The 27,910-nt window shown below is 36.5% G+C and overlaps 1 protein-coding gene across 2 annotated transcripts; it reads right to left on the minus strand.

The window, feature by feature from the left end:
- Positions 1 to 3,526: 3,526 nt before the first annotated feature.
- Positions 3,527 to 27,522, minus strand: LOC106873278 (zinc finger SWIM domain-containing protein 7). 2 transcript variants are annotated; one of them, XM_089350945.1, is made up of 7 exons: positions 27,489 to 27,522; positions 12,555 to 12,626; positions 10,651 to 10,672; positions 9,540 to 9,642; positions 7,450 to 7,528; positions 5,355 to 5,380; positions 3,527 to 4,193 (listed from the first exon to the last, which is right to left on the minus strand). In XM_089350945.1, the coding sequence occupies exons 2-7, from the start codon at positions 12,592 to 12,594 to the stop codon at positions 4,089 to 4,091; spliced, it is 375 nt and encodes a 124-aa protein (XP_089207071.1). In that variant the 5' UTR covers positions 12,595 to 12,626; positions 27,489 to 27,522; the 3' UTR covers positions 3,527 to 4,088. The 2 variants fall into 2 exon arrangements, with proteins under 2 accessions (XP_089207071.1, XP_014776057.1); XM_014920571.3 differs by lacking the exon at positions 27,489 to 27,522 and adding an exon at positions 15,592 to 15,715.
- Positions 27,523 to 27,910: the final 388 nt, after the last annotated feature.

The raw sequence follows: 27,910 nt of genomic DNA on the forward strand, positions 1-27,910 counted from the left end.
ATATATATATATATATATATATATATATATAGTTTGTATGAACGTCAAATTTCAATTCAAGTATCTACACATATACATACACACACACATATACACATACATACAACCGCATACACATACACACATGTATATACATGTATATTTATATGTATATAGATAATCCATGCACACATATATACATACACACATATAGACATAAATTCACACACACCTATATATTTCCATATATAAATATATATATATATATATATATATATATATACTTACACAGGTATGTATAGGCATATTCACACATTTATACATACACACACATATATACTGACATATATATGTACGTATGTCCATGTATATATATATTTATACACATATACGCATACATACACACACATATATATACGTATATCCTTGTGTATATATGTATACACATACATACATACATGCATGCATACATACACACATACATTTTATAATATATATAAGTGCTTGTGTGTGTTTCATTTGAAAAGTATTAGGAAACGAAACTTTAGGACTCTGAGTAACGCCCAAGTAGTGCCAGCTAATAAACAACGACATACATTCTCTGTTTTTATCTCCTGAATTCTTTTACTTTTTATAAACCAAGTACACTTTTATGTATAGTTCAAACACATACAAAGATGATTGGAGTCTTCCAATTAAGTTAAGCAAAAGGAAATAAAAAAAAACAAATGAGTAAAGTGTATGAAGAAATAAAGATATTTATTTTCCCTCCACCTTTTTCCTTGCCTCTCTCTCTCTCTCTCTCTCTCTCTTCAATCAGTTTCTCTATTATTTTCTCATTTACATTAATGTAGTAATTCGTGTAGTTTTTTCTTTTTATATATATATATATATATATATTATTGTTTTACTGGTTTTAGTCATTGGGCTGCAGCCATACAGTGCACCACCTTCAAGTATGTAGTCAATCATATAGCCCCTAACCACATAACATAACCTCAGGCAGTCCCATTGAACTACTAAATTGTAGGGCATAAAGAAATACAACATAACATCAATTTTAACATCGATGTAAACAAGGACAAACATACATACACATCATCATCATCATTGTCACCGTCGTTTAACGTCCGCTTTCCATGCTAGCATGGGTTGGACGATTTCACTGAGGACTAGTGAAACCAGATGGCTACACCAGGCTCCAATCTGATTTGGCAGAGTTTCTACAGCTGGATGCCCTTCCTAACGCCAACCACTCAGAGAGTGTAGTGGGTGCTTTTACGTGCCACCGGCACAAAGGCCAGTCAGGCGGTACTGGCAACGGCCACGCTCAAAATGGTGTATTTTATGTGCCACCTGCACAGGAGCCAGTCCAGGGGCACTGGAGGCACAAGTGCCAGAAAGACGATGCTGGGCACAGGTGCCATCACAATTTCGCTTTCGCTTGCCACAACAAGTCTTCGCAAGCCGAGTTTCGTGTCCAATGAATGAGACAACGTTGGCATGGGTGCCAGTCGTCGAATAGTTTTTTGTTTTTTTTTCGGGGGTTACAGCTTGTCTGGCAAATTCCACTCACCAGCACAACTCAGTCTAAGAAAATATTTGTCAAACATACCCTACAATAAGGGTTGAACTCAGAACCACATGGTTGCAAAGTAAACTACACTGCACTGCCATACATACATATGTTCACACATGTAGCGTTGCTTGAGATAGTAATTATGTTTCTTAGTTAATTTGTATCATTATACATTAAGGAAATAAGGCTAAAGGAAAATGAGAGAAAATGCTATTTATTGAGAAAAACAAGGGATTTTATCCAAAAAGATGACATACTCCTGTATTGCAAGTAACAGGGAGAGTTTCCATGTCCTCAAAAGAAGATTTTGAGAAACCTAGCAGAGGTGAGGCAAGAGGTGTGCTTCCTTGAATGGGGTAGGTCATAAGCAAGTGTATACTTGGTTTATAGTGGAGGTGCAATGGCCCAGTGGTTAGGGCAGCGGACTCGCGGTCAGAGGATCGCGGTTTCGATTCCCAGACCGGGCATTGTGAGTGTTTATTGAGCAAAAACACCTAAAGCTCCACGAGGCTCTGGCAGGGGATGGTGGCGAACCCTGCTGTACTTTTTCACCACAACTTTCTCTCACTCTTACTTCCTGTTTCTGTTGTGCCTGTAATTCAAAGGGTCAGCCTTGTCACACTGTGTCACGCTGAATATCCCCGAGAACTATGTTAAGGGAACACGTGTCTGTGGAGTGCTCAGCCACTTGCACGTTCATTTCACGAGCAGGCTGTTCCGTTGATCAGATCAACTGGAACCCTTGACGTCGTAAGCGACGGAGTGCCAACAACAACGACTTGGTTTATAATAGCAATAACAAGGCAAAGATACAAACAGAGCCAAAGCAACACAAGCCTATCAATAGGCTGATTATGAAGTGGGAAAGAAGAATATAAAGATCACAGCAAAAGATGTTAACCCTTGACTTGTCATCAGTTTTGCAGTATGCTATGGTCAGATGATGAGTGCAGAAGTAATACACTAAAACAGGCAGTCAGATGAAGGGCTGAATGGACCACCAGGTCCTAATGACCTTACCCCTGCTCCCAACCTACCCGAACCCCACCATTGTGGAAGCAGTAGAGTCAGACTGATGATACAATATACAAAGCTAAGTTGCTATACATGTTTTGACAATCAGAATTGATGAACAGGTTCTGTTGAGTATATTGAAAAAGAATCTTAAAACAGAAAACAGACTATTCCAGGCTATATGTGTAACAAAAATACTAATCATACGTGATGTGTAATCACTCTTCAACCACATAGCTTATGGAAACCAAGGTCATCAATGCAGTAACTATTTCTCATCAAACCTGCCCATTCTCCATACTAACATGGGTTGGATGTATCATTAAGATCCAAATCAGTCCTTATTCATTGTCACTGCCTCCAGATGAGGCAATCAATGACATCTCACTGGTACATTACAATTTTTGGCATAGTTTTTACAGCTTTGTACAATGTATTGGGTCCATTTTATTAACTCCACCACAATAAGCTGTAGATTTTTTAATAAGATCAGTTCTAGATTAGTATGCCTGGGACATGAACTGCTTAAGTTCATTCCTCTCTAAGTTATGCTCATGGGATGCTATGAATTCAACATTAAAAGATAACAAAATACTCACCCAAGAGATAAGCATACCACAGGCCAACTCTACCCTGGTTAAAGGCAATTCATTAACTTTTATTCCAAATGCTCTTAGGAAATACACTAACAATACAATTTCTCATTTATCCCTTCAGTTCATCAGGGTATTTTTACTTCATCAAAAAGAAGCCTTACAGTTTAAGTGGTAAGCTTCATCTAAATTTGAAATTTATATACTGGACACTGAGAGTTCAGTCTGCAATGCATTAAAGTTCAAATCCTTCAACGTAATTCAATACAGAAATATATTTCTGTTAAAAATTGTCTTACAGATAAAAACTAAGTTTTCTTCAATAATACAGAATGCAATAACAAACTATCAAAACGAAATGTGAGAATGAATAAAAAATATTTATTTTATTTACAAGCGTAGCAAATAATTTGTCCTTAAAAATTACCACAAACTTTAAGCTTCACAGTCTCTGACTGGCAATGTCATTCATATACAACCAAAACTGCATACCAATTAAATTTTAAATGGTTATTTCAACTTTGACCTTACTACACAGCACAAAAGCAATCCACATTAGTGTACTGCTTTCATATTTGAAATGTTTCTGTTGCTATACACACATGAAAATCCCAGACTACCTCCAATAGACATAGAAAGGGATAATTTCACTGATTGCTAAATACTCAGAGTTCTAGGGCATTTAAGAGTCCTCAAATGCTGTGTGTCTTTTAGGAGTTCATGCCTAACTCATGAGATATTGCCCTTCTAAGAATATTTGGTTGACATTTATGTTTAACAATTAGAGTAAAGAATACACTGTAAAGTATTTTATCTTCTGAATTGTTAATATTCTCATTTTGCTGGTTTCAACATCTTCATTGTCACCCTTCATTGTCACCAAGGCATTCATTGTTTTCAGATTTGATTCTGGTGCACTTCATTTATTCCATATGCAACAGCGTAGCTCTCATCTCTTTGTCAGATATATTGCGTCTCACAGTGACATTCATGGCATTAGAAAGTTTTATGGCCAAAATATGCTTGCACTAGAAATAGACATAAGTAAATGAAAATATATTTGACATAAAATTTACTAGGTACCAGTTTAACTACTCTTTTAGGTTCATATATAAAGTGAAAAATTTTTAGTATACAATATATTAATATACAAATATAAATATATACTTGAGTGTAAAAACAAAATAAATGCAACAACAAACCTTTGAAAACAAAGGTACTAAAGACAATAGCTTAGAGACATCTTATAGTCATAAGATGTATACATTTCATTGACTGCAGCTATGAAACACCATATGTGTAATGAATACATCCAATGTTAATTCTGTTAGCATGTTGGTGGTGTGTTGGGTTATACACTCTATTATTTAAAAGTGATCATTTAATTAATAAAAAACAAAACAAAAAAAAACAGACACCATGCCAGTTTGGTGTTTGAGTTTTCATCAAAATCATCATCATTTTAACACCTACATTTCCATGTTCCAAGGGTCAGACGTAATTTGTTGAGGCAAATTTCTATCAGCCTTCCCTGTCAGCCACTGATACTTGTGTTTCCAAGCAAGGCAATATTTCCTCATGACTTGACATGATTTTATGTAAGATGAAAAACGAATGACACTACTTGCAAATGATAACACTCATTTACAACTATCATGTGATGTCAAGAAAAAGAAGCACAAACATACACACACATATGTACACGTGTGTGTGTGTATGAATAAAATCACTACCAAAAGGCCCATGGGAATCTTAGAAACTGGTAAATGAATCCAGGCTACAGTTTGCCCTATCGAATAATTGTGCTGAAGCAGGGTTAGGTTGCTAACATACATCAAGTATTAGTCAAATGTAAGTAACAGATGGTACATTATCAAATGAAACCTGCTCATTAATACTGAAAAGCCATAAACAGGAGATAAATTGTAAACTAAGAGCAAGGCTTTTGTATAATCTGGTCTGAAGAAGTGAATCAGTATCCTTAACCTTTCCATGAACTTTCAGAGTGAATACAGTTACATTACAATAAAAATGGTTATATAGGTAAGTTCAGAAATACAGGAATATGTTGTGAACAGATAGATAGCTTAGTGGTAGACAAGTGGAGAAAACAGGGGATAGAGTGTACATTAAACAGCTTAATGATATCCAGTTATAAAGATTAATTATGTGAAGGGTTAATAACTTACCATAATGTGGTCATCTTTCAAAAGGACTGAAACATGGAAAAACTATGTATTAACACATCTCACCATAATCTTTATTAACACATCTCACTATAATCTTTATTATTACATTACTAATTTGTAATTAGATATACATATATACATGCCTTGTATATATATATATATATATATACATGTCTTTAATGTGCTGTTACTTTTTCAGCTTATTTACACAAAAACCAGAAACAACTCCACAAATTGCTCAGTTTGTGATGATGATATACAAACGGATTTCATAGCAAATACTGATGCAAGTCAGGCCTTTCAGATTTATTATAGCATTAATTCACAGTAATTTGAAAGGATACCTGGGTATCTTTGGAAGCTGACCTCATATATGAAGTTGAATGTATATGATCAGCAAACAAAGTATTTAAAAGATGAAAGATAAACAGAATAAAATTGTTAACTTTCTGCAGTAATCAAATGTGCTCATAATTTCATCATTACAGTGATAATTACTGTTTTGTGACAGCCTTTGGTTAATATGTTGTAAAATTTCCTATCTTTTCCAATTATGTAACACAACTAACATAACTACTTTTTAAAGCATGCTCAAGAGCAATCTCCTCTTTAACAATAATTTAATTCTGTAAAATGATTCACTGTTTAATATCACATGGATAAGCACTCTGATACAATATAAGTTCCTTACAGTCTCAATCTCTATATCAGTTTTAATTCCAGTTGAAAGAATTTCATTTCATTTATCTAAAGACATCACACTTCACATTTTCTTTGAACTTCGTATTTGAGACCTTGTGTTTGTGTAAAATACTCATTTCTATTGCTAATTAAAAATGATATGTTAATGAGGCAAAATCTAAATTTTTTAAAAAGTGGATGAAGTAAAGTGAAAAAGATAGACAAAAGTTTTCTTGCATTCAAAATTATTAGATTTAAAATCAGTGGGAATCAGCAATTGAAATTTTATTTATTTTTTGTTCTGAAGACAGTACATGCACAAGTCTAGTTTGTATCATCATCATCATCATCATCGTTTAACGTCCGCTTTCCATGCTAGCATGGGTTGGACGATTTGACTGAGGACTGGTGAAACCGGATGGCAACACCAGGCTCCAGTCTGATTTGGCAGAGTTTCTACAGCTGGATGCCCTTCCTAACGCCAACCACTCAGAGAGTGTAGTGGGTGCTTTTACGTGTCACCCGCACGAAAACGGCCACGCTCGAAATGGTGTCTTTTATGTGCCACCCGCACAAGCCAGTCCAGGGGCACTGGCAACGATCTCGCTCGAAAATCCTACAGGAGCCAGTCAGGCGGTACTGGCAACGGCCACGCTCAAAATGGTGCATCTCATGTGCCACCCGCACAAGAACCAGTCCAGGGGCACTGGCAACGATCTTACTTGGCTTGCCGGGTCTTCTCACGCACAGCCCATTTCCAAAGGTCTCGGTCCGTAGTCATCGCCTCGGTGAGGCCCAATGTACGAAGGTCTTGCCTCACCACCTCAGCCCAGGTCTTCCTGGGCCTACCTCTTCCACGGGTTCCCTCAACTGTTAGGGTGTGGCACTTTTTCACGCAGCTATCCTCCTCCATTCTCACCACATGTCCATACCAGCGCAATCGTCTCTCTTGCACGCCACAACTGATGCTTCTAATGTTCAGCTTTTCTCTCAAGATACTTACACTCTGACGGGTATGTATATTAAATTTAATTTGACTTCTAATTTTTGTGAGAAAACAAAATGAAAAAATTCCCTAGAAAATAATAACTTAACTTCAAGCATGCATTTTACTCCTCAGATTTCTTTAGAATCCTAACACTGTTAGAATCTGTCAGTTCTTTACAAACATACTAAAATACTTGCCTTCAACACCAAGAGATACAATGAGAGTAAAGTTAAGAATCTTACTAATGAGTATTATGTTGCATTGCCTAGCAAGATCATAACTCATTCTGAGTGACAAATGGTTACATTCATGCTTCAGTTTGGTAGTTAGCACAACTATTAATATGTCCATACTAACAAAATCCACCCGCATCCAGTGAACATGAAATCAGTAAAAAAGTAAATGAGCACTTGTATGATACTTTACCTGAATAGTTATAAGCAGGACAGGAACAATATTTGCTGTCAGGGAAACAAATATACACAATTCCTGAAGTGCCCATTACCTGCACAATAACATGATAAATGTAACACTGTAAACAACATATGATGGACAAATTGTGAGAAGCAAAAGAATTGTCTCTCTCTGTAAGACATTATAATAAAAAGTACATTTAAGAAGTATGATATTGTATAGCATTGAAGATAGCAATTCATGAGAGAAATGAGCTATGTATAGTTCGTTATGTAAGAGATATTTTCACAAAAATTAAATACAGTGAATTGAGAAAGTGATTAAATATGAAAGATAGTAAGATATTGTAAGCAGGGGAGATAACTGCACAAGTAAGAACGATGTAAATGGATGTTAGAAGCCGAGAGAACAAATATGGATCGATAAGGAAGAAGTACTGCTTTAGACCAGAGAGGTTTGAAAAGATAAAGTTAGATCAGAATTAAAAACACTGAACTTCATCTTAGCATACTTTCTGCAATATCAGTGAATGTATTATTCACTGTTTCCCATGTTTTAGAGAGGACTAATTTCACTAAGGCAGGTGACTAGTGAGTACATGTCATTGACTAGACCCAGGTAGGCCAACACACATCTGGCTTTCTCATGAGTTGTGATAATTGCCTCACTCCAATATATATTATGTTTTATAACACAGGATTTCTATGAAGAGACTTTCTGTCAGACAAATACTATAGCATTGTGCATGTCAGCAGTGTATATACTGCAAGTATAATACATACATGAATATTTTAATTTAATGCTGTTTCATATGCATACACCAAATTTGTGTGTGTGTGTGTGGTTAAGTAGATTGCTTCTCAGTCATGTGATTTCAAGTTTAGTCCTGCTGCATGGCACCTAGGGTGTCTTCTGATATAGCTCCAGGCTGACCAAAGTATTATGAGAGGGTTTGGTAGATAAAAACTGAAAGCAGTATGACGTATATTTGTGTATGTGTGTATTTGTTTGTGTGTATATGTGTGTGTGTGTGTATGTGTGTGTATCCTTTTCTTGACATCAAATGATAAACAAGCACCAGTTGTACAAGGATGTTTTTTTTTCCACTCTTCTATAAAAAAAAAACCATGTACAGCCATGAAAAATATAACCTTGCTTGGGTGAGGTTTGACAACAGGAAGAGCATCTGGCCATAGAAAATTTGTCTTAACAAATTTCGTTTTAATCCATGCAAGAAAAATTGGACATTAGAAGGATATCAAATGATGATCATCATCCTCACCATCATAAACATGATATATATCATGAATTGTCAACATCATCATCATCATCATTTAATGTCCAGCCAAACATATTATATATATCTCCTGTAGGATTTTCGAGCGAGATCGTTGCCAGTGCCCCTGGACTGGCTTGTGCGGGTGGCACATAAAAGACACCATTTCGAGCGTGGCCGTTTTCGTGCGGGTGACACGTAAAAGCACCCACTACACTCTCTGAGTGGTTGGCGTTAGGAAGGGCATCCAGCTGTGGAAACTCTGCCAAATCAGACTGGAGCCTGGTGTTGCCATCCGGTTTCGCCGGTCCTCAGTCGAATCGTCCAACCCATGCTAGCATGGAAAGCGGACGTTAAACGATGATGATGATGATGATATATATATATATATATATATATATATATATATATCATATGTATGTATATTATTCCACAATGTTATGATATATCTTCAAGTGTTATATTTTTACTTTAACTATGGAATGAAATTGAAAATGTAAGTGAAATCTTAAACATAATGAAAGACTTGTAAAAATAGAAATAAGGAAATTTATAAAATGTGGGATTTCCATGGTTCCTACTACCTCATATTAATGCTGCTGTGCAGTGTTGAGCTGTAATATTTGTGCTATCCATTTACACCTAGGTAGACTTAGCCATTTAAGTGTTCATTTCATGGTTATGGACATAGTCCTTTCTCGATGCCAGAGTATGAACTGCCACCCTTCATTGTGAATCCAGCACCATATAAACTCAGCTGTAAAGCAATTTCCACATGCAAAATCATTTAGAAACAAATATGAAACTCTTTGTATAGAAGACGTACTGTGTATAATTGGCGTTTACTTGGGCACTCTAGCAGAGTAACAGCTTTTCTATCAATGATATCAAGTGCAGGCATGAGGCTTGTCTGGTAAATGAACTGAAGCCTAGAATAAAAGAATAAAACAAAAATACAACATAATCTCTTGTCAGTCATTATAAGTTATCAAAGTTACATAGTATCTTGAGACAGTGCTATAAGATATAATCTGAATTTCAGGTTGAGCCTGTTATCAGTTTCATATACAATAAACAAGTTAATCTTGAGTAAATTAACATTGAGGTATCTGTGGAGTGGTTGGTGTTAAGAGGGGCATCCAGCTATAAACACCATGCCAAAAACAGACAGCAAAGCATGGTGCAGTCTTCTGCCTAGCCAGCTTCTGTCAAAATTTCCAACCCATGCCAGCATGGAAACCAGGCGTTAAATGATGAGCTGAATCCTGTAATCAAATTCTAATGTAGGTTGTAACTATGTCTCTTCATTAACACCACAATAACTCTTGCAAGAGTTATAAACATCATAAATCCTGTTAGTCTACATCTCTAAGGTATATAAAACTAATAACTCAGTTCCAAAAATAATTTGGCAATAGACTCTAAATATCACACTTGTGTGATGTGTATAACATATTTATTGACTGGTGAAACTACAAAGATTAAAACCAGCATCAACTGGAAATATTTAATAAATTTCTAAGATTAATTCCTTAAATATATAGCTGTGTAAATGTAAATAGGTGTATAAATGTAAATATGTTGGTATATATGACTTATGCTTCATAATTTTAGAAAAGCAAATCTAGATGTTTCTGGAAAATGCAGACAAAATAGACCAATTCTTAATATATAAAGTAAGGTAGCGAGCTGGCAGAATTGTTCATATGCCAGGCAAAATGCTTAGTGGCATTTCATCTATCTTTACATTCTGAGTTCAAATTCTGCTGAGGTTGACTTTGCCTTTCATGGTCAATAAAATAAGTACCAGTTGAGTATTAAGGTCGATGTAATTAACTTATTCCCTACCCCGAAACTGCTGGCCTTGTGCCAAAATTTGAAACTAATACATATATAGATATATAGTGGATATATAAGAAGTGGATATATATACTCACGCGGATAACAATTCATCAGACACTGAAATCATAAAAGCCATTTATATTGTTACAAAACAGATATAAATGATGTAGCTACTGTTTTACATAAACACAAAGTTATAGCATTATAATTTTTATATCATCCTTTTAACATCCGCTTTTCCATGCTTGCATAGGTCAGACGCAGTGTGTTGGGGCAGATTTATTACAACCAGATACCCTTCATATCACCAACCATCACCTGTTTCCAAGATCAGATATTTTTTTACAGAAAACAGGAAATGAAGGACATTGCACGCATTCTGGTGACACTCATTTACAACTGTTGCAAGATGTCATGGGAAGGAAACAGTAAAACACACACATGTGGGTGTGCATACACACACACATACGTGTGTACAGACACAGATACACATACATGTGCAAACAAACACACATGTGCACAGAATAAATGTACAATTTGCCACCAATATGCAGAGTGGTTACAATATATAACAAATCTTTTTCATACTTTACATCCATCTTTCAATAATGGCCTGACTGAAAAATTCTTACATTGACATATTGTTACAGTAATCACTTTTATAGTTGGCTATCTTAATTGGGAACAACTCATTGAATCCATTTCCAATCAAACTGGTTAAATCTACAGCTCACAATACAATTATAGAAAAAGTTTGAATTTAGTGCCCCCAGTAAATCCTGTTATAAAGGGTTAGATGGTGATACTAAATATATATAATAAGGATGAAGAAATTGTGACCTAGCTTTTTTCAAAACAAGACAACTTTAGAGTGTTGCATTTCACTCTGGATTTGAAGAGATTACACAATATTGTCAAATGGCTGACTCTTTGTAAATTACTGCTGTAATCATAAACAAATGTCTTATGATGTCTATAAAGTCAAACTTATAAACAAGGAACTAAAAAGTTCCTGGCTTTAAAGGTATCACCAAAGGCCTAGTTGGAGGCCCAACTTTCTGAGTCCTTTTACAGGGACTGGAAAAACTGAAGAATTGCTCCAATAAGTGTTTGAATCTGAGAGGAGAATATGTTGGATACAATCATAATTAACTGATCCTCCCTTACTTTCTTTTACCCAAGGAGACTTCCACTGCTTCATGCAGTTGAGGGTATTCTGGTACTCTTCGTAGAATGGTGGCGTTTTCATCCAGTGTCGAGTTGGATGCAAGGGTACCACATTGTAGTTTTGGTTCAGAAGACTCGAGAAGAGCTTTCCCCAGCATTGAATGATATCTTGTGGGTTAGTCAGAATGGTGTTGGAGTCTATTGATTGAAGAGAGTTGATGATCTCACAGGCCCAAAAAGTTCCTTTGTTCTTGCATAGAAGTGTCTGAGGTCACAGGTATCAGCATACCCTTGGAGTTCAATGGCTTTTTGTTGCCACCAGTTGTTCTGCATCTCTCTCAATTTCGTTTGGCATTGTCTTTTGAGGTCTTGATATCTCACCTTCTTTTGCTGCAATCTTGGATTTTGCTCATGATAATGAATAAGGCTTACCATATACATATAAATTAAAGTTTAGACCAGGCATGGGTAACTTTTCAAGAAGCAGGCTGCATGAGACAAGGTTCATCATCAGGCAGACTGCATTACTAAGAAAGTTAAAGGTAAATTTTTCGTTAGGCTTACCATTCTGAAGGTCCCCTGGACCGTCGATTACCCATGACTGGTTTGGGACTTATCTCGACTATCAGTTGGTTAAAGGGAGATAACATTTTAATAACGCCTACACAAGATCATGTTGCTCTTATATACTTTATTCATAAACAATATAATCATTGAATCTATATGCTATCTCTTACATCTCAAAACTAAACTTAAGTCTATGAAACATTTCTGTTGTCATTTCCAATGTACTGCATGAAATAGTTAAAACTGAGAGCTGAAAATATCTTACATGAATTGGTTTCCTTGTAGACTCGAGAGACTTCTGACATTAATTGGGTCTCTACAGTAGAAAGTAACACATCTAGGGAAAAAAAATTATTATATTGTTAAGCTTTTAATGATTTCCAATAAACAAGACAAAGCAATGTAAAATAAATATATATATATCAAATTGACAGTTCAATAACGCTTAAATATTTTGCAAATAACTGCTAAAAATCAATATATATTTAGATTATTATTGTTAATAATGACTTCTTTACACAGAAAAAAAGCATCAAAATTCCTAAGGTAGCCAAATTTTGTCTTATTCCATGAGTATGTATCTATCAAACACCTTGTAGAAGCAAAAATAACTGAGTCTTTAGGGTACTAGATAACCATCAAGGGTTGATAGTGTGTCTCCAGTTAACAATACTATGCTCTGTTAACAATCAAAACCTTGTAAAACACTCATGCAACTACATGAAGTTTTAGTCAGTCACTGCTTTTCACCAAATTATTAAACCATTGAAAGAGTAGTATCTCTCAGCCATGTATTGGCTACATAATGAAACTCCAAATTTTCTTCTACAGAAATTAGCCAGAGCAAAGAATCAGGCTAACCGAAACTCTTGTTTCGGTTAGCCTCAGACGACATGCCTTAGTTGAACGAAACAACGGTTTGCTGTGTCTTGATTCCACCAGGTTACTGACAATGTATGCTAATTTTCATTATTTTATTTCCATAACCATGGCCTATGCCAGTGCAGCATAACTGGCCCATTTAAGAGTACCCTTCAATCATTGGACAATAAACTGCGCTTGCAAAGACCTGTTGAGTCAAGTGAAGTTATTGTTGTGGCCGATGACAGTACTGCCTGATTGGCACCCATGCCAATGGCACGTAAAAGCAGGATTTGAGTGTGGTCGATGCCAGTGCCAACTGACTGGTCCTGTGCTGGTGGCGCATAAAAAGCACCATTCAAGCGTGATCATTGCCAGTGCTGCCTGACTGGCTCCCATGCCGGTGGCATGTAAAAAGCACCTTTCAAGCATGGTTAACGCCAGCACCGCCTGACTGACCCTCGTGCCGATGGCACATAAACAGCACCCACTACACTTTTGGAGTGGTTGGCATTAGGAAGGGCATCCAGCTGTAGATACTTTGCCAGGTCAGATTGGAGCCTGGTGCAGCCTTCTGGCCTGCCAGTCCTCAGTCAAACGGTCCAACCCATGCCAGCATGGAAAGCGGATGTTAGACTATGATGATGATGATGATATATATATAAAATTGAACTTGAGGGTTCTGGAATTGAAATGTAATATTTGAAAACAACTAATCTCCTAACTGTCTCCAATAAACTCTGCTGGAAGTAAAGCATAAGGGTGATAATAACAATAAAGGCCATGGTTACGGGAATAAAATAATGAAATTTGCAAGACATACTTTTATGACATAAATCCAAAATACAGAATTTGTGATTTTAAAATGTCACCTTTTTTGTCGTAGGTAATGAGATGTTATGATGACTTTAAATATATCAACTAGTACTGCTTTGACTGGCTTCCATGCCAGTGGCACATAAAAAGCACCATCCGATTATGGTTGATGCCAGCTCCTCTGGCCCCTGTGCAGGTGGCACGTAAAAAGCACCCACTACACTTTGGAGTGGTTGGCGTTAGGAAGGGCATCCAGCTGTAGAAACACTGCCAGATCAGATTGGGGCCTGGTGCAGCCTCCTGGCTTCCCAGACCCCAGTCGAACCATCCAACCCATGGAAAAAGGACGTTAAACGATGATGATGATATTATGAAGTGTGTAATCATTTTTGTGTAGGCCCAGGTCAGCTCTGATTATGTCAAGAGTTGACTGAACAAGATTTGAAACAGGCCTGTTATTACAGTTTATACTAGGTCTCCGCCACACCTGACACACTGTGAGGAATTGCATACAGTACAACAGTGTGACATTCTCAACATGTTGCACTTTCTACACCGTTCAATCTATATCTATACTCTCATAGATTCTGGTGACAGCCACAGTAAAAGTGGACAAGATGAACTTGATCTGAATGAAACATTTGCTGTTCCTCTACATATCTTACAGGTGATGTGCATCCCAGCACAATATTTGGAGCTAATGATGCAATTGATGATGCGACTATTTCTGAGTGTACGGGGTTTTTTTTTTTACGTTTGTCTAAGCTGAGTAGAAACGATAGTGTTTTTAGGATGCTGCTGTAGTAGTGCTCTGAGGTGTTGTATAGGTGTCCGGGCGTTTAAGAGTGATTTTTCTATATAGTGACAGCAACTGCGAGAAAATATGCTTGCTATGGCAACAAACTGTGACCCTTGCATGTCAAAATGATCGTTATTTTTAATGAATTTGTTTTTGCTGTTCCGTTTGCAGCGCTTGATGATGCGTAGTGCAGTTTTCTGCACTCCCAAGTTTGCTTATGGTCCCAAACAGGGATAGCATAATCCATGATGGATCTAATGTTCATACACAACTGTTATTGATTCCTTCTTTTAAATAGGGTACTTGCGAGTAATTTAAATGAGTTCGTAACTTGTTTTGCTTAAGCAGTGTAGTAATATTATTTTGCGAAAATTTTACACATTCTCTCTCTCTTTCTCTCTCTTCTTTTGCGTAAAAAGCAAATGAACATCGAAATAAATCATCGCAAAATGATATATAGAAATATTACTCCCTGGCGTGCGAAAATAAACATTTGCGTTCACATAAAAGAAAACACAGTTCATACAATGTAGAATGATGAAGCAACAAGAATAGAGAAAGAATTTGTCGAAAGTTTGTAGATAAAGGCAAATAAGTCGTAACGGGAAAAAATAGCTATTACTTTATACTAAATATTTGTGTTGTGATTTGAAAGTGAAACAGCTGAAATTTTGATTTAAGATCATCAAATGAGAGAAAACAGAGATGGTTAATTTTCGACGGGAAATATAAGACATTTTCGTCTTATTTAAATATTTACAATGTCATTATATTCAGTAATTCAAATGACTAACGAAATAAACAATTCCATAACAGTTCATCTTACCGTGTCGCATGCCTTATGATTTGGGGCTCAAGTTTTTAAAGAAACTATTTGAATATCCTAAGTAAATAAACTCAATTCTCGCGCGATTCCTCGCACTTGTAACCAATGAGATACAAAAGCTAAAAAGGGAGACAACTTTAGAAGTCGATCCCTAAAAAACGAAGAACAAACGCAAGAAAAAAACAACACAAGGACGTGGTACATGTAAAGATAATTATTATTATTATCTTTATCTTATGATATTTACTTTGTATTATATTATACTTATTTATTGTGCTTTTACTTATTAATTTTTCTATATGTGACAGTGGATTTTCATCGATGAGTTCATGAACCTTGGTTCTTTTCCCTAAAACTATATATTTATATATATCTAATACTGTAAAACTGAATTTAATTTTAATTTTTAATAAACTGATTTTAATTGAGTTTTTACCTGTAATTTTATATATATATATATATTTCCTGTTACACTAAGAAGCAATATACAGTACCAGATTTTTCAGCTTTAGTCAAATATAACTACTCCAAATTGATGTCAGAGTATCTGCATAAGTAATGTCTAGACCAGTTAGTTTGTATTGGCATCACATCATATAAGTTATAGTAATGAAGTCAAACCAATAAGTGATACTTTGAAATCAGTTAATGATTTCAAAATATCACTATTTGGTTTGACTTCGTTATTACAACTTATATTTATGTTTCTGCCTCAATCAAAGCTATCAGTATATTTTTTATTACCCACAAGGGGCGACATAGAGGGGACGATACAGCCTGATTTGGGGTCAGATGAAAACGGATGAATTAACAGAAACATGCATTTAAAAATTTTACAATGAAATCGAAATAAAATCGGATGATGAGACAGACCGGAAGATATTACGGATGGAGTGGTAAGGCGGGTTTAGCACGGACCCCACATGCCCCGCCTCGCAATCAAAGTCATCAGTACAACAGTTGTCCAGAATGAGATAGTTAGACATATTTATAAACATGTAGAACATATGCATGACTTTGGTAATTTGCATAAAAATGAACGTAAAGAAATATTTCAGAGTGAGCCAATGGCCTGTATTTGAAAAAAAAACTAAGAAGGGTGTACTAAATACCATACAAAATAAAATCTTTGATTTACTGAAATTATCTCTGTTTTCAGAGAAAATAGAAAAAGTGCCTGGTGGTAATTGAAACCAACTCCAAATGAGAACAGGAGATAATCTCAAAAATCATAAATTCTCCAAAATTGACATGCTTTTGATTGTCTAGAGAAAAAAAGACAGCTGTATATAGTTTCTGCTTTGTTGAGTAATAATCAACTCAACAGTAGCCCTATGTGTGTGTGTGAGAGAGAGAGAGAGAGAGAAAGAGTGAGCAATATATATATCTGCAATAAACCAGTGCATTGAATCAAAACAATACCATGTGATGATATTTATTCCTCCTAAATTATACAGAAACTCACATGTCACTCTCTTATTTGCAAATATAGTGACGTTATGATCAGCCCAATGAACACTTGCAATCAACGAAGCTATTATATGATATTAAAAAATAGGTGTTTTTATGTCATTTCAAGAGTTCTGTTTAGTGACTCAAGATAATAGCTGACATATGCTAGTGGTTCTCCTATGAACATGAATGAAATAAGTTTATCTACAGAGCCACCAAAAGAATCTTAAAAACTCTTAGCACCAAATACATATAACTAAATCGCTATTTGACCTACAATGGAAGTTATTGACCTACATTGTACGCTATTAACCCACAAGCGATAGTTATATACTTAGAAATAAAGCAAGATAGAAATTATCATGCATACTGATATCAATATAGTTATGAAGCCTCAAACACAAACACTAATCTAAATTAGAGTAGAGATTTTAATTACATTCACTTCTAAAAGTGAAGGATATGACTTAAAATCCTATGCACTTAACCACTTAACTCCATTGTAAGGAAATGAAGTGTGAGTACACATGCATAGACACACAGCCACACACACGTGTACATACATGTGTGCGTGCGTGCATGTGTGTGTATGTATATATATGTATATATACATATATATAGATACCCCAAAATGTGCACTGGAATATGTAACATGTCACCAAAAGGTTTGAACACAGTAGATATGTTCCACACTCCACTCCTATGTTCCATGTAACTTAACAACTTTCATAACACCACTGAGCAAATGCCATTATATATTGTAGTGATCCAGCCACTGAAGATAAGACCAAAGCTGGCAGCTTTCAGGACTGATCAGTCCGGTCAAATGCCTTGGACTGCTCCAAGTTGATCAGTGCCCCTCTAAAGCTAGATCTATCCTTAACCCATTCTACAATATATTGCATGAGGTGGGGGGTTGTCATGGATAGATCTGCAGGGGACTGCACAGGTTTGTGCATCCCCAACTACACTACTGACAAGTGCCAGCCTCATGATGAGCACTTTAGCTGAATTCTTTAACTCAGTGTTGAGTAGAGTTATGGCCCTAAAGTTTTCCATCACATTCCCCTTTTTTGAATCCTTCCTCAACAGAGTCACCACTCCTGGCTCACATAACTAGGAATGCTCCCAGTCTGTTGTCAGGTGTAGTAGATGGCTGCCAAAACTGAAGCAAACAAGCCAGACATGTGGAAATATAGGGCAGAACATTCAATCTTGGTGATTTGTGTCCCACACTGTGGCTCAGTACATCTGCCACTTCTTTCACTGAAATTAGCTTCTCACAATACTCAATCTCTCTGTTTGAAAAGCACAGCATGCCATTGAGGTAGGCCTCAAAGCTCTCTGTCTCAAGTATACTACTCCTCGAAAAGAAGTTGGCAAAGTGCTGCCAAAACACCACACCCATCTGTTTAATTCTTACTGCTGTAGGCGCAAGTCCTGAAATTTGGCAGGAGGGAGCCAGTCAATTACACAACCCAGATTCTTGACTGGTACTGATTTTATCAACCCTAAAAGGATGAAAGGCAAAGTCAGCCTAGGTGAAATTTGAACACAGAACATAAAAACAGATGAAATTCAACCTAGCAGTTTGTCCAGTGTGCCAATGACTATGCCTGCTCACTGTCTTGATAATAATAATAATAGTAATAATAATAATAATTCTTTCTACTATTGGCACAAGCCCTGAAATGTTGGGGGAGGGGGCAAGTCAATCATATTGACCTAGTGTGTAACTGGTACTTAATTTATTGACTCCAAAAGGATGAAAGGCAAAGTCAACCTCAGTGGAATTTGAACTCAGAACACAAGGATAGATGAAATGCCGTTCAGCATTTCGCCTGACATGCTAATAATTCTGCCAGCTTGCTGCCTTAGTAATGATGATGATGATGATGATGGACTCTCCTGTCAAACACAACATATGAGTGTTCAGCTTTTGCCAAACGACCTGCACAAATGATTGGTTTATAATGATTAACTGTATATGTGCTGTATATTAGCTCACTCACTCCATCAAATTAACATGGCCTGAACAGGTGCACAGTGTACCATGCATCAGGTGTTGAAATGATTGCAGAGCACTGTAAGATGAAGTGTTTTGCTCAAGAACATAATTCAACACCCAGTCTAGGAATTGAAATCACAATCTTGTGATCATGAGTGCAACACCCCAGTCACGAGGCCATGCATATGTATGTGTGTGTATTTTAGGTTTTCTTTCTGTTTGGTTGCTATACTAGGATTTAATGTTATTTTTAAACAGTATTAAGCTAGATATCATCTTCACCATCATTATCATCATTTAACGTCTGCTTTCCATGCTGGCATGGGTTGGATGGTTTAACTGAAAACTGGTAAGCTGGTGGAGGAGGGGCTGCACCAAGTTCTGATCTGAAGGTTTCTCACTTGGCTTGACAGGTCTACACAAGCATGGTATATCACCAAAGGTCTTGATATATAAATAGTAAACACAAAATAAAATAAACAAGAGCACAAACTTCTGCCAAGGCAACACCAACGTCCTCTCAACGATTAGCTGGAGATGATTTTTAAAATGAGAATATCTGAAATAAACTTGACTGCCCTCACAAATGAGAATACTAAAAATGAACCCAACTATTCTCAAACATTAAGTAAAAAAACTGGAAAAATAATCCAGAAACCTTGTCTGGTACCTGATCAATCCCAATGGTAGTCATGGAATGTGAAAGTGGGTGTGTGGGTCATGTTTGTAATGTTGTGTGTGTGTTGTCTGCAGTGGGAACAGGGACAGTATCCTCTATAAAGGACTTTTTTAGTCTATCCACTGATATAGTGTCTTTACAACCATTAAGGTCTATAGTGAAAAATTTATCTCTGCATGAAAGAAAACAGAAAGGACCTGCATACGGTGCTGTTAACAGAGGTTTAACAACATCGTTGCACACAAAAACATGAGTCCAAGAAGTAAAGCTTCCTTCAAGGCAGAGCTAAAAATACAATTGTCAAGTAGGTAAGAAGTTTTAGACAGAAGTGATATATTCAAAATTGGTAAAACTAAAAACTGTCAAGGATTGTTGTTGGCACTCCATTGCTTACAACGTCGAGGGTTCCAGTTGATCCGATCAACGGAACAGCCTGCTCGTGAAATTAACATGCAAGTGGCTGAGCACTCCACAGACATGTGTACTCTTAACGTAGTTCTCAGAGATATTCAGCGCAACACAGTGTAACAAGGTTGACCCTTTGAATTACAGGCACAACAGAAACAGGAAGTAAGTAAGAGTGAGAGAAAGTTGTGGTGAAAGAGTACAGCAGGATTCGCCACCATCCCCTGCCGGAGCCTCGTGGAGCTTTAGGTGTTTTCACTCAATAAGCACTCACAACGCCCGGTCTGGTAATCGAAACCGCGATCCTATGGCCACGAGTCTGCTGCCCTAACCACTGGGCCATTGCACCTCCACTGTCAAGGATAAATTAAGTTTATTATTATTACTGAATATGTTAGTGCTATTTAACTTCTGAACAGTTTTGCTGCCATTTGTTTATGCAGTTTGATTTCTTTATCCATCAGTTTCTACTAAGATAGAAACATGATTAAAATTAATAATAAAGAAACAAAAATAAAACTTTGGAAACAGCAATGCTGCCATAACTTATGTGGAAACCATGAGCGTGCTTTCAAGGGAGATAATCAGAGAAAGACTTGAAAGGCAACGTATGATCATAATACTTCATGTAAAGTAAAGAAAATATAACAAATAATCCAGAATCCTTGTCGGGTACCATATCGATCCCAAAATCTAATCAGTTCGTACCAGTGACAAAGCCAAATATCCCTAAAAGTTTCATCTGAATCCATCCAGTGGTTCTTGAGATATCTTGTCCATGGAAAACAAACAAACAAACACGACTGAAAACAATGCCTCTGCCTTCGCTAAGGCAGAGGTAATAAATATACAAGCATACAATTAAAAGATGATCCCAGATACTGTGGATAGTGAATATTGTCAGTTAGCTTACAGTATATATATTGTTGATGTCAAACGTTTTTTGCCCAGTACATTGATTACCATTTCTTTAATAATCCTGTTATTAGAGTATTGTAAGGTACGACTGACGTCGGGGTCACCAATTGTAAGGGACGACCGTGCGAACTCATAAAAGGAGATATGGTGACGAATGGAAAAACAGAGGACTCCTTTTATTTAAACGTGTCACATGGTCGAACATACAATAGATATATCAATGGATGATATACGTGATATGTTATGCGACGATAACATAGATGACCAGTAATGAAAGACCACAACCGTATTAGATGAATAACAGAGATATTTATTGTAGCGTTAAAGATGTATGTCTGTGTGAGAGTGTGAATGCGACATATAAGAACATAATCAAAGACAGGCCGTCGTACAAAGAAAAGTGTGTATGTGAGTGATACATGTGTGAGTTATTACAGCAGATAGAAAGAGTCAGTAAATGACACGTGAGCAATTATACCAGTTCGTTAGTACACTATAGGAAAAGTTCTGTATGTGAAAGTGAGGAGAGGCTGAGTGTGGCAGTGCTGATCACTAGTTGTGATGTTGTGGCATCGATGCGGGGCCGTGATTCTTGTTATACAGATGTTCGTCGCTGGCTGAGAATTTCTTGTCTGTTTAAGAACTCTTGTCTGTTTATTTACCGTGGTGAAGCTGAGTCACCTAACAGAATCGAAGAGGGAGATGTGCCGCGGAGTTTGGTGTGGTGTACATAGTAAATCGTGTTGACGCTGGTAGCGTAGAGGCTGCTTGGTAGGTGCTGGTTAGTAGTCGTAGACTCTTGTTGCTGATATGGCGACGGCGGAGGTCATCGTGGCTGGGCAAAGCTGCTGAAGTGGTCGCTGGAACTGCTGCTGCTGTCGTGTGGTACACGGAACAGTTCTCAAAGAGAAACTGGACCGAGACAAATTATTGGGTATGAGTTAAAGCTATTTATAACAAACTATGGGCTCCCGAAGGCTTCAGAATTTTACTCTATCACGTGACCTTATTAGGGGCCGTGATTGGTCAGTTTGCGTTCTGGCGGGAACGGTTCGAAGAAGTTGCCGATTCGAATAATGATCAGTCACGTGATGGACAAGGAATGGGTTCTCTACTACGCTCGCATTTATTTATATTTAAATGAGAAGATTGTATGTAATGGCGATAGTAGTTTTATATCTAGTGACGATAGGTAGTTTCACTACATAGAGTATCACTTAACATATAAAATGTATTTTAGTTTTAGGTAACTGTTTATTGATAAACTTTTTCACAATACAACATAGCAGGGAGATTATTTTTTTCAAAGTACATCTGCTATTACTGCTGACATGCAGTTTTTGGCTTTGCCATCAGATACAAGTTGTAATTCTCAGTCATAAAAAGTAATCAAATATTAATTAAATTTTTTGTATACTATGGATTAAATATTTTGTTACTTCACTTTTGTTCATTTCTTAATAGATCTATGCATTATGAAATGTCCTAAATTTTATCTTTTCTGTGACCTAGTAGTAACTGACACAATTTCACAAATGAGCAAAATACTTTGACATTTCATGATATACGTAATTCTTAGGGTCTATTCTAAGGAATAGATGAAAGTGAATGTTAAGTTTTTTTTTTTTTTTGCTATTTTGTTGAATCTTAATCATTTTATTTATTTTCATCAATCTATATCAGTTATCAGCTTTTGTGTGACTTTATATCTCATGAAAAAGTAGCTACTAACATTTCCACAACGGTTATCTTATCCTTCAATTTAATGTTATCTTTAAGATAATCATTTATCCCTTTGTCATCTCATTTTCTTACAGCTTATTTATATATTTATATAGTATTTAAGACCAATCTTCCATTCCTATATTTATACAAATAACACAAAATTATTTATAGAAATATTAATATTTCTAAATCTCTCTAAAGGAGACTACGGCAGCAGTACTGGATATTAATAGTTATTGCCAAGCTAACATAGCAGTCCAGGAAAATAGGACGAATGCTGCTGTTCATTAGCACCAAGAGGCTATTGCCTCTACCTAACTATGTGACACACAAACCCGTGTCCATTTCAACCTTCAAACAGGGGAGGTCAGCAGCTTCCCTTTGTTGAACCAGCAAGGGGAAGCTGCTGACCTCCCTTGTTCGAAGGTTGTAATGGACACAGGTTTGTGTCACATAGCTAGGTAGAAGCAATGGCCTCTTGGTGCTAATCACTGGCAGCATTCGTCCTATTTTCCTGGACTGCTATGTTAGCTTGGTGATAACTATTAATGCAAAATTATTTGTTATATGTTATCTATGTCAATGTTATTTCTCACTCAATGAAATATGTGATGCTGAATAATTTATTTCCTTAATAACAATCAATTTTCTTCTCTTTTCACAGAAGTAGTATCACACTTCATAATAATCTTCTTAACAGCTTTTTAAAAGTTATTCTTCTTTCATTTGTTCTGGTAAAATTATGTAGAGCAACTTAATTATGATTTGAAGAAATGGAAGCTTTTGTCGTTTTATTTATTATGGTTGGGTTCCAACCCAAACCACGGCAACAAAGTCTACCTACCACACTTCTCAGTCCAGCATCACAACTTTGAGGTCCTGGATACATTCCAGGCCAGTTTCTACAATTAAGTTGTTGATGTAAGTGTAACAATATTTTCCTCTTCTTACATCACCATGAAATGGATTCCACAAGATTAATTTGGATGTTTCCAGTTCAGTGACCAGATAGTTGTAGCCATCTTTGTTTGATCTTCTCACTAACTTTTGGCAGGTTTCCATAAAGGCATTCATGTCATATGTAGCTACCATTTCACATTTAGGGTCATTCATAGCATCCATAATTTCTGATAATTTCATTTGATAATTTCTTTGTCAGTGTCCATGTTTCACTACCATATAATAGCATTGATTCAACATTCACAATGAACAGCTTGATTTTGATTTGCCTGAGCAGTTTGGAGTTTCAGACTTTTTTTAGTTTGTGACAGGCTGTCCATGCTTGTGCTTCCGAACTGCTCACCCAACCACCTAAGTACTTGAAGTTTTCAGCAACATTCAATTTGAAACCACTCAAAACAAACAGTTCAGTATCATTTGATCGGTTGAAAGATTCCATTTTCTTGATATTTGTGTGCAATCTTATTTAAGCAGCTGATGTCTCTACTCTACTGAGCAGCCATTGAACTTGATCTATTTCATTAGATATGAGTGTTATATCATCTGCAAAGTCCAGGTCTGTGATGGTTACTGCTGGTATTCTCCATGATCTTTGCCAGTCTATGATGAAACCAAGGTTTTCATCACTTGTCTATAGCCTGCCACATTGCATAATCCAATACAATTACAAACAGATAAGGTACAAGCATATCTCCTTGTAGCACCCCAGCTTTTTTCAATATAACAAGAAAAAACCAAAATACTTAGAAGTGGTTTAAAAAAATGCTACCTTTGTCAATGAATAAATAATTCTGTCAAAGTATTAACCAAAATAGCAAGGTATATTATGTAAGAACTACTAGGGATATAACTGTTTCAAAGAAGGTGAAAAGGTATTTTGAATTATATATATTCGTAATAAAATCTGAACTATATATAAATAAATAAACTATAAATAAGCTGGGTATGATACTCAGAATGCAATTCTGGGAGAATTACTAAACTAGAAAATGTTAAAAGAAAACTAATAAAAGAATTTGAGTTTATTTGAAATGAAGATCATAATATATAGATCTAACCAACAATACACACACACACACACACATTAAATGAGACTTTTTTAGCAGTTAATCAAGAAGCATGATTTGTGCTATGATCTTCATGGGCCACTAACATCAGTGAGATTGCTATGGTTTATCTCCAGTTTGAATACCTTCAAGCCGATGTCAGCAGGAAAAATAGGAGCTAAGACAAAATTTCAGAGGGCTGATACGTTGAGGAGGAAGGATTAAACAAAATGGTTAATGTGGATCTAGGGAGGAGAAACCACAATTGTGGGTGATGACAGAAGAGAAATGGGTATGTTGAGTGGACCTGGCATGTCAACTGTATGCAACATGTTTTATCTTTTGTGTTCACCACAACAATGTCAGGTTTCTGATGTCTAATCTGATGGTTGCACTGAATTTCTCAATCTTCATTCTCAGTAACTGCCTCTGGGATTTGATCAAACCATGCCTTTGATCTTCTTAGGCCATAATTTCCACAGAGCTCCCAATAGATCATTTTGCTACATTGTCATGTCATCTTTTGTATTCACCTTGTACCAGTTTCAGGCATTCACTAACAATGTGCCATACTGTTTTACCCCTCTCACCACACATTCTGCATTTGTCGTTCTCAGTTGTGTTATCAATTCTCAACTTCATATAGTTTGTCCTCAATGCTTGTACTTATGCTACACATATAAGTGCTTCTGTTTCTATCTTCAGGTTACTCTTCCATATTCATAACCACCAGCCTTCTGTATCTGTCATGGAGCTTGTATCTCTTGCAATATCATTATTATTAATTTTATTATTATTAAGGCAGTGAGCTGGCAGAATCGTTAGCGCGCTGGATGAAATACTTAGTGGTATTTCGCCTGATGCTACACTCTGAGTTCAAATTCCACCAAAGTCAATTTTGCTTTTCATCCTTTTGGGGTCAATAAATTAAGTACCAATGAAGCATTGGCATTGATGTAATCCACTAGTAACCCCACAAAAATTTGAGGCCTTGTGTCTCAGTAGAAAGGACTGCCACTGCCACCATCGCCACCACCACCATCATCATCATTATTATTATTTCAGAATGAAAAGCAATGTTACTCCATCACATCTGAAAAAGTCATTTATAAAAGACTCAAAGGAAGACATGCTTATCATCAACTTAACACAACAGGGACTAGAATGAAATTCTGATCTGCTTGATCCTGAGAGCCAGTAATAAATCTCATATCTTCGTTTTGCTTCAGATGACTATATCCAAATATTCTGCTCTTTCTCTCTCAGCAGAGACCTTGAAAATATCTGTAATAGAATCATATTAATCTTATCGCCTTTCAATAGGAAGGAAACACTCTTGCATCCCATCCCATACACACAATTAAAAACCTTCTAAGCCGCCGCCATTGGTGATTCTTCCTCAAAGGCAGCAACACAAAGACTAGCCTCCCTTTTTCAGATCAGAAAATATTTCGGCTCTGATCAGTTGCTGACTCACTACAAAGTTCAAGTAAGACCCACAATACAGTACTGCTCCCACATCTGGAACAATGCTGTTGTTACTGAATACATGGATATTTAATGTTATCTCCTCACTCTGCCTTTTCTGTCGTTACTACAATGGCCTCAGTCCTTGAAGTTGTACGGTTTTGTGACACCTCTACCCAAACCCATTTGTCTCTCCTTCTCTCATATATATATTCCCACCCCTTGGCTCTGCACTAACTGATATTTCTAATCCTTTCTTCTTAAAATGTCAGGAATACTGTCCCTGTGTGTTTTTAACTATTGTTGTTCATTAACATAAACCATATTGACCTCACTGATTTCCAGGCCTTGCCAGTGGCAAGGGTACAACCATGGCGGCAAGACTTCTTTTGTACCCCACCAAAAACCCCTTTTTTTTTATTTAATTTTTTTTTCTACGCAAACCCCTGTTTTCAACTATGGAGAATACGAATTTCCCCAAAAAATTGGCAAAAATCGGCATTTTGAAATTACCCCTCTCTCCCCACCTAAATTCTTCATTTTTAACTTTTTTCAGATTTTTTTTTTCCAAAACATGTGGAAAAATATGGAGATTATGATTCTGAAAAAAATTTACAAAAATTTTTCTACTTAGGGCTAGGGTGGTAGGGTTAGGGTTTTAGGGTTAGGGTTAGAGTTTTAGGGTTAGCGTTACGGTTTTAGGGTTAGGGTTAGGGTTTTAGAGTTAGGGTTAAGGTTAGGGTTAGGGCTAGGGTTTTAGGGTTAGGGTTGTGGTTGGGGTTTTAGGGTTAGGGTTACGGATTAAAATGAAAAATGAAGAAACTGGTGGCTGGAGGAGTAAGGAGGGTGCAAAAAATTTCAAAATTCCGATTTTTGGCAATTTTTCGGAATCTCCGTATCCGAAAAGGTGGGTTTTTGGCAAAAAAAAAAAATTTTTAACAATAATTTGTGGTGGGGGGGGGGGGTCTTTCCACCACGGCCTTCAGACAAAGCCGTTGAAAAACCCCAAAAAAATTATATCAAAATAGAGCAGGAGTTTGTTAATAAATGCACGCCGATAAAGAATGGAGAATGACTGATAGAACATCTACCGCTTTCCGGGCATATTTTCCGTATATTGATATTTGAAAAAGTATATAAATTTATTATTAATGTTAAACATCATTAACATATTTAGATTACGATTCATTCATTATTATACATAATTTGCTATGAAAAGAAGATAATAGATAGTTACATTTTATCAAGTTCGCCTACATTTGTCGTTACTGGCTTCTTTCTTTTTCGATGTTCTAGAATAGTTTTAAAAGTTCTGAAAAGCCAACTTGCGATTAGTCAGGAATTAATATTTATGTAAAGACGGCGAGCTGGCAGAAACGTTAGCACGTCGGGCGAAATTTTTAGCTGTATTTCGTCTGTCTTTACGTTCTGAGTTCAAATTCTGCCGAGATCGACTTTGCCTTTCATCTTTTCAGGGTCGATAAATTAAGTACCAGGGTACTACTAAAGCAGCGCGGACCCGAACGCGCAGTCGCGCGTCCGCGCTAGCTAGTCGTGAGTGGTCGATCCTAACCCTAACCCTAAACATGTATTCATTTGCACACGCGGGTTAGGGATAGGGTTAGGGTTAGGATCGACCACTCAAGACTAGCTAGCGCG

The sequence above is a fragment of the Octopus bimaculoides genome, chromosome 1 (assembly GCF_046866305.1).
Source record: "Octopus bimaculoides isolate indiv1 chromosome 1, ASM4686630v1, whole genome shotgun sequence".
NCBI classification, from domain to species: Eukaryota; Metazoa; Mollusca; class Cephalopoda; order Octopoda; family Octopodidae; genus Octopus; species Octopus bimaculoides.